The following is an 8,804-nucleotide window of genomic DNA, read 5'->3' on the forward strand; positions in this document are numbered from 1 at the left end:
GGAGGATATACAAAAGGGAATATATCCAAGCTCCCTCTCAACTAAGGAGATGTGCCCAACAACAACTACTTTGTTCTTCCAATGGAGATTATAGTAGTAGTAGCTACATAGACTCCTCCTTTTGCATCATGATGTCATTGGAGATCTTCGACCTTCCTGAACATTATGGATCCATCCTCTAACACTTGGGACCTTAAAACTTAGGGACATACCTTAAAGCTTGGGAGTTAAACTGCTCCCTCAAAATCCACAGTCCCTTCAAGATCCAAGACTCCCTCTGAAGTTATCATTCCTTTGCTTTATCTTCATATGGCAACAAAGTTCGGCTTCAACTTTCAATCATCAATATGTAAATTTCAATATCATCAGGGTTTCTCCAGCTCCCTCTTTCTATCATGCTTATTATGAAATCATCATCAAGCACGAGATTTGCTTTGTTCTATTCTTTCATCTTTCTCATCTTGCTTTCACAATTTGAAAGCCTTCATTATGTACCTGCAATTTTATCAACAAGTACAACCAAGCAAAATATACACATACAAAAGCATGATGTTAATTTTATCATTCTAGAGTTATCATGACTCCAAAAAGTGTGCATCTAGGGCTTTGGTTACAAATCCTAGATAACCCATGACCTAACCCTTATTAAGGTTTTTACTTTGAGCGAAAACTTCTACACCTAGGGTTTCGAGTCTTGACATTCAAGCCCTAGGTTTCACTTTTACTTCAACCCTCTCTAGGGCTTTAGTAGAGAAGACAAGCAAGAATTCTTTATAGCAGGAAGGATCAGCCCACAAGCAGGTTGTACAATGCAGGAGATTGCAGGTTGAGGGCTGCCTCACGTGCAGACCGAACAACAGCCATATGTGTGGGCCATCTCCATGCAGTACAAACAGCAGCCACATGCGCAGGCCGTCTCACATGCAGCCCGAACATTAGCCATATGCACTGGCCAGCCAGGGTCTTGGAGTGATTCAGGAAATTCCAGAGGGCCATATAGGTGCCCAAAAAAATTCAGAAATATGCTGTAACTTGTATTGTTTTTTGAGAGGGCCATTTTCCTAGTAAGGGAGCCTTCGTAAGCTTTAAAGTTATTTTAATGAGAAGCTGATTTGAAGGGCAATATATTTCTGTGTGCATGTGTGAAAATTGGTTTGATTTGCTTCTGTTGTATTTTTCCAAAAAAAAAAATTCCAGTTTGTGCATTATATTTAGTGAGCTAAATTTAACATTTAATTTTAGCGAGGAAATCACTAGGAAGTAATTTACCTAAGGACTGGGGTTAGAAATTTAACACGCTTTGAGTTAAGGTCTATCAATTCATGAGCAAGATATTGGCAATGTGTATGTCCATCATGGTACAACCAAGGGTAATCAACACACCATGCACACCACATCATGTGGAACACTCCCATGCATGGTGTAGACACTTTTAGAGTAACCATAAAAGCCAATAATTTGTCTCGTAGGCCTGCAGGAAAAAAAGCATTGAAGAAACACTGAGCTTTGCCATTAAGATTGAGCTTCTAACTAGCCAAAGGCTGTTGATTAGGGAGAACTTAAAGAGGAAAACTGCTTAAATGTCTCAAGGAACATGTAAAAGTTAAATACAAAATATAGGATACAATCATACAACCATGATGTGCAACTTTGCTATAATAAAGACTCGCCACGGGCAGTTATTCTATACAAGGATTACTAGGAAAGATATTTAAGTGGTCACGTATGGCCGATTTTAGTATAATGAATAGCCTAGTAACAAAGGTGGGGAAACAATATGACCAGCATACCTGAAGAAGCTATGAATATAGAGACAATGAAATATAGAATTTCCAACTAAAATCAGTCTGTAGCATTGGGAATTCGAACACGTATAAATAAAGCAAGGGAATGTGTAAGGTATTTCTGTTGTAATGTAATCGTATAAGCTATAGATTAAAAATTAGAATTACTAGCATAGATCTATCTTAACCTAGGATCTTTTAAGCATAGAGAAGGATTTAAAAAACTCAAGGTACAAACTTCAATGTCTTTGTACCCTCAGATACCTTTTGATAAATATTGAGGTTTGCGCCTGACCTTTTTTGATCTCCGTGAGCCTAGAAGGCGACTCTTTTTTTTTTTACAATTTATTTTATTTGTACTACACACAAACAGGCAGACGAACACACAGACATTTTTTCCGTCCACTTCACTTTTATAAGTGCAAAAGATGGTAATCCAAAGGAATGTATTATGGTCAACAACTGTGGAGTCTGGACCAATACTAGGTCTATTCATCATTGCCATCCATTATAAAGTTTCCTAAAATACATTGACGACCACTGTCTAGCCATATCAGACTCATACTTAGTCCTAGGCTCTAAGATGGAAAAGTCCTGTGGGAGCATTGAATAGGCAGTTTACGCTGATTGGAAATCTTCCATGCTCTTTGAGGTCAATCCGATTGCAACAGTGAATAAATTGATAATCGTACATATACTAGGCCGTTCAGAATATGTGACTATTGTCCTTGGAGAACACCTGAGAGGTGGGATGTGTAGGCTTGATTGTCAGGGAGATATAGAGCTATATTTAATTATCAACATGATTAGAATAGTGCTTTTGCCCAGTTGTGGATACAAGGGAATCATAATGAGGTAATGCAGAAGTCATGAATCCTCGTGATATTAATTGTCCACAAATTGGAAAGGATAAATGTTGCAAATTGCGTCTCTAGCAAATATGGCTATACAACTTTTATCCTCATAGCTGAAAAACCTGAGCAAGTCACCTATATCTCAAAGGAACATTTGGATCTCCCTCAGATTTCATAATACATGGGGACCCTAAAGATGAAAGTGTTCACCCATTCTACTTTGCAATAATCACAATTTGGGTAATTGTTGACCTTGAAGAATATGATTCTCTACCTTAACTCTGATATGTGGCAATAAGCTTTGAGCTGCCCTACTGGTAATTTCAAACTATGACACCGTTTCTATGGATTTTATTGATAGTAATAACACTATCCTAAATCTGGTTAGTGGTTGATTCTGCAGGAAACTCACTCCATACAAAAATCAAGTAAGGAACACTACTTGATATGCTACTTGACATATAACAAGGTCAAAAGATTTGTTAGTGTAGAGGTAAAAGAAATGATAAATGCATGGACATTGTGTACTTGAAAGTGAGAAGAGTTCATAAAGTAGTACGGTATAGTGCATACAAGATGTATTTTGACAGAAAGTACCCAATTTTTTGCCAGAGCAGGATTGCGTCTCCTGGGACGTGTTGCTTCAGGGATTCTCAGGTAGAGCCCAGACAGGAGTGTGCTGAGAATTTAACCTGGGATAATTCATAATTGTGATAAACTCTCACGATTCTACTGCAAGATATTGGGGAGTGAAACAAACTAGATCAGAGGTCGGTTTGGCTGTGCTTCGGCAGTAAACCTGTGGAAATTTACACTGGTCCAGGTTCAAATCCCAGCTTTTGTGTGCTCACAACCTCTCGACTTTATTGAGAAGAGTTTTCGGCGAAAGTCATATCATAATTCATTTGTCGATGCGTTTCGAACCAACAAGTGTGGTTCATCGTCAGGACAAGTTGAAGAACCAGATCATGGCTACAGGTTAAATAGAGAGAGCAGATCGTTCAACAGCTATATTTGACCAGGAAACGGCCATATTTCACTGGGTAACTGGACTGGACCAAGGGATAGGGACAGGGAAAAATAATTAACTAATTCATAAGTTAGTTTTGTTATATTTATTACCATATTTGATTAAATGTAACTGTTTGTATTTAACTACAATGAGTATAAATCAATAACTAATTAATAGACCTTTTTTATTATTAAAACTATATAAATTAAATAAAAACTTATATTATTAATATTATATGAAATAATAAGAAAAATTAATAAATGTTTATTAAATGGATAACCTACTTAGTTAAATAATTGACCTAATATTAAATTTAAGGAATCTAACTGTATTGAATATGTAGCAATTTCTCCTCATTAAAACCACTTGGAAAATAAATTAAAGTCATTGAAGAACTATTGAGAAAGAATATAGCTGTTTCTAATTAGTTAGTTAATTCATTATTAATTTTATTTATTTATATTTAAAGGTATAATGGGATAATTAGTTTCCATCTTTAAAATTCCTTCATCTATGTTTAGGTAAAAATTTATTTATACATTATGTTAATTAATTAAGGCGTAAAAAGATTTTTATTACCTATTCAAACAAAAACATCTTATTCTTATTTTAATCTAGAAGGAATGTAAGAGAACAAGTAATATTAAAATAAAATACTAAAAAATTGAATAAAAATCAAAGAGCAGAGAAGGAATAAAAAGGAAAACAAACGATCCAGAAGACGAGGGGGAAAAAAACATAGAAGACCACAATAAAAAGAACAACACAAAGGGCGGGGGCAGAAAGGGCGGAGGCGGGAAGGGCGGCTAGGATGAAAGGGTAGGGATCCAACGGCTACTAATTTTCCATCTGTCATCCCTATTGAGATTGCTCGGTCTTTTTTCAATTTCTATGGCCTCCCTAAACTTTCGGTGATGAAAAGGCGCAATCTTGGCAATAACATGGGCCTCCTCAATACATATGTGATGCTTAGTCTTTTCCGTGTGTTCTGCCAGGGCAGAAGACCGAGTCCTCCCATGTTTTATGTCGGCTGAGTGCTCATGAATCCTTTGATTAATAGAGCGCCCAATCTCACCAACATAGGGGGTCCCACAGGAACAAGGAATAACATAGACACCTTTCATGTCCTTGGGGTCAATAGGGTCTTTTACTGATCTAAGGGAGCTATGGATGGTGTTAAGGGGTCTAAAGGTAGAGGGAACATTATGCCTCTTGAGGATTCTCACAATCTTATCAGTGGTCCCCTGGATGAAAGGGAGATGAACCCTTGAGACTCGATCCTTAGGGTCTTTCTTAACCTTGGGACCTTTGTTGGCTTTAAGGAAAGCTTTCAGACCTTGGTGCCTACTATAACCATTATTAACAAAAACATTAAGGAGATGGGCTTTCTTTCTATCAAGGTTCTTTTCATCAGAGATTCTCAACGCACGAGTCGCTAGCATGTTGAGAACACCCAACTTTTGAGCAGGGAAATGATGGGAGCTGGCATGAAGACACTGCTCGACTAGCTGGGAATCCCAAGATTCACATCCTGGGACATTGACAATTTGACCCAATTCTGGCCAAAAAATTGGGGGTTCCTGGTTTCGAAAACAAACCAAACTGGGTAAAAGAAAGAGGATTGAGTTACCATGTTAATATGATATAATGAAACTATTAAAGGCATGGGGGGTAGAACAGTCAGTGATAGAGTTTACTGTTAAGAAACTTCTTGCGTGAAGGTCACGGGTTCAAAACCCTGTCAGTGTAGTTAAAAAAAATAATATGAACCTTCTAAGGAAATGATATCATGAAACCAAGCTATCTCTTGACTGTACCATCGACAGGGATCACCTAAAGTTGAAATATTTTTGTAAGATTTGGAATTTCCCCTTGAATTGTATGTGTATATACAGTTAACTACCCACACTCACACCCACCTATGTATGGTTGCATGTTGATAAAATCTGCTGAAACATAAACGGTCTTAGATGAAGCATACTTTTGGAAACAGAAATTTTGAGAAAGGGTTCAAGAGCAGCAAGCAGAATTATCATTTTTTGTGATTCATAATCCTGTTCATATTGGAGGTTGTGTTTCAATTGTATGTGTACTTTTTATAAATTGCACCTTTCCTTTCTATGGACCTGGTTTTACACATTTATCTTTAAATCTGGAAATGTATTCCTGAATCCTTACAATTTCTTGTATAGGTTCTAGCTTCAAAGTATTCTGCTCTGTTGTAACTTGTAAGCGTACATATTTGAGTCCAAGATTATCAGTAGTCCCCAACTTAAATTTTCTTTCGGTTTTTAGCAATTCAAAAAGTAACCTTTCATGCTGGCGAAACGGTAGTGACAGTTCCTTTTTCAAAAGAGGCAGCTGTAGCTCTTAGCAATGCTATGGACACTTTGTTCCAGACCTTTCAAGGGAAGGCAGCAGCAGAGAAGCCACAAAGGTGGGAAAATCTTGAATTTCAACATTCTTCAGAAGGTGGTACTCATGTAGAGATTTTCTGTAATCCCAATGCTTATGCAAATGCCTTTCAGGCGAAAGTCTTGATGACAATTGGTGATGGAAACATAAAAGTGACATCAGAAGGCTTACTCAGTGCCATCAAATCTGATGTTGATCAGTTTGTAGAAATGTGTGCCATCAGAGATTCTCAACGCACGAGTCGCTAGCATGTTGAGAACACCCAACTTTTGAGCAGGGAAATGATGGGAGCTGGCATGAAGACACTGCTCGACTAGCTGGGAATCCCAAGATTCACATCCTGGGACATTGACAATTTGACCCAATTCTGGCCAAAAAATTGGGGGTTCCTGTTTTCGAAAACAAAGCAAACTGGGTAAAAGAAAGAGGATTGAGTTACCATGTTAATATGATATAATGAAACTTCTAAGGCATGGGGGGTAGAACAGTCAGTGATAGAGTTTACTGTTAAGAAACTTCTTGCGTGAAGGTCACGGGTTCAAAACCCTGTCAGTGTAGTTAAAAAAAATAATATGAACCTTCTAAGGAAATGATATCATGAAACCAAGCTATCTCTTGACTGTACCATCGACAGGGATCACCTAAAGTTGAAATATTTTTGTAAGATTTGGAATTTCCCCTTGAATTGTATGTGTGTATATACAATTAACTACCCACACTCACACCCACCTTTGTATGGTTGCATGTTGATAGAATCTGCTGAAACATAAACGGTCTTAGATGAAGCATACTTTTGGAAACAGAAATTTTGAGAAAGGGTTCAAGACTAAGTTGCACGAAACGGGGAAACGCGGAAGCGAAACGAAACGGGGAAGCGAAACGAAACGCGACCTCCCCAAATTTTGGAAACGGGGAAACGCGAATATATATAATAATATATATATATATAGAGACAAGTCACAGCTTAGAAACCCTAAAACAGCTTCTAGAACAGCTTAGAAACCCTAAAAAAATTTAAAAACTAATTAGAAAAAAAAAAAATTTAAAAAACAAGTCATTTTTTTGGGGAAACGGGGCCCGTACGGCCTGGAAACGCGTTTCCGGCCATACGGGCACGTTTCCATTTCGGGAAACGTGCCCGTACGGCCGGAAACGCGTTTCCAGGCCGTATGGTACGCGGAAACGCGTTTCCGTTTCGTTTCCGGCCGGAAACGGACCCCTAGGGCACGTTTCCTGCAACTTAGGTTCAAGAGCAGCAAGCAGAATTATCATTTTTTGTGATTCATAATCCTGTTCATATTGGAGGTTGTGTTTCAATTGTATGTATACTTTTTATAAATTGCACCTTTCCTTTCTATGGACCTGGTTTTACACATTTATCTTTAAATCTGGAAATGTATTCCTGAATCCTTACAATTTCTTGTATAGGTTCTAGCTTCAAAGTATTCTGCTCTGTTGTAACTTGTATGCGTACATATTTGAGTCCAAGATTATCAGTAGTCCCTGACTTAAATTTTCTTTCGGTTTTTAGCAATTCAAAAAGTAACCTTTCATGCTGGCGAAACGGTAGTGACAGTTCCTTTTTCAAAAGAGGCAGCTGTAGCTCTTAGCAATGCTATGGACACTTTGTTCCAGACCTTTCAAGGGAAGGCAGCAGCAGAGAAGCCACAAAGGTGGGAAAATCTTGAATTTCAACATTCTTCAGAAGGTGGTACTCATGTAGAGATTTTCTGTAATCCCAATGCTTATGCAAATGCCTTTCAGGCGAAAGTCTTGATGACAATTGGTGATGGAAACATAAAAGTGACATCAGAAGGCTTACTCAGTGCTATCAAATCTGATGTTGATCAGTTTGTAGAAATGTGTGCCTGATTGTTGCCCTCTTTTGAATATATTACCAATTTCTTTATCACAGAACTTTTTTCCTCGTTGTAATCTGATTGGATCTTTTACAGTCCTTACAAGGTGTAACACAGCAGATATAGGTAGCGAGTTCATGTTCTTAAAATGACTAAAGCACATATGATCGGCATCCTTCTTTCTTATTGTGATGCCCGTTATTCAGAAATTCATATAGCAAGCTTGTTCTTTAAGCATTTTTCAATCATAATTATATCCAAGTATTTATATCCTTATATTTCGAGAGCCAGATTTGCATAAATCCCCAATACTTTACACTTTGCTTCATTTGATAGCTATATTTTGAATGAGATAGAAGAAATTCCGAATTCTTTCAATCTAGAGAGCCAAAGGTGTGAGTCTCTATCAATGGGTATTGGTTCAATGGTACGGGAGCAATGTTTCATATTCCAACAAGGTTCAAAATTCAAATCCCCATAGACATGTTTCACCTCTCGTGGGCTGTCTTGCCCGTGTAAGCCAGGTTGGGACAGGCTGTTTCATGTGTTTGGAGCTCTGTGTAAGTCTTAGGTGACTTCAGCAGAATAGAAACCCCACCTGCAGAATCTCAGCCGAAGTGATCTTTCCAAGTATTATAAATTGGTTACATTCCATTGCAATACTTCCAAAATGGGGAAGGCCACCCATGATGCAGTGATGATCGGAAGCATCTTGTAAAAAGAAAAGGTTGTAAGTGGGCAAACTGGACTATCTTTAACATCAAGAAAAGTCAATGTTTGGCTCTTTTGTCCCACTAAAGTAGCTCCACACGAACACTCTGCAACCCTGGTCACGTCACACCCTCTCACATAGATGTGTTGTCATATGGCTCTTGCTATG

At 37.9% G+C, this 8,804-nt stretch overlaps 1 protein-coding gene across 1 annotated transcript in view; it reads left to right on the forward strand.

The window, feature by feature from the left end:
• The window catches only part of LOC149204530 (uncharacterized), a 29,852-nt gene extending 23,524 nt beyond the window's left edge, over positions 1-6,328 (forward strand). The window contains exon 3 of the mRNA XM_089393308.1: positions 5,946-6,328. Within this exon, the coding sequence (XP_089249434.1) occupies positions 5,946-6,313 (368 nt within the window). The 3' untranslated portion in view covers positions 6,314-6,328. The remainder of the gene's footprint in view (positions 1-5,945) is intronic.
• Positions 6,329-8,804: the final 2,476 nt, after the last annotated feature.

The sequence above is a fragment of the Pinus tabuliformis genome, chromosome 1_2 (assembly GCF_031772625.1).
Source record: "Pinus tabuliformis cultivar Carrire ecotype Pingquan chromosome 1_2, CPIR1, whole genome shotgun sequence".
NCBI classification, from domain to species: Eukaryota; Viridiplantae; Streptophyta; class Pinopsida; order Pinales; family Pinaceae; genus Pinus; species Pinus tabuliformis.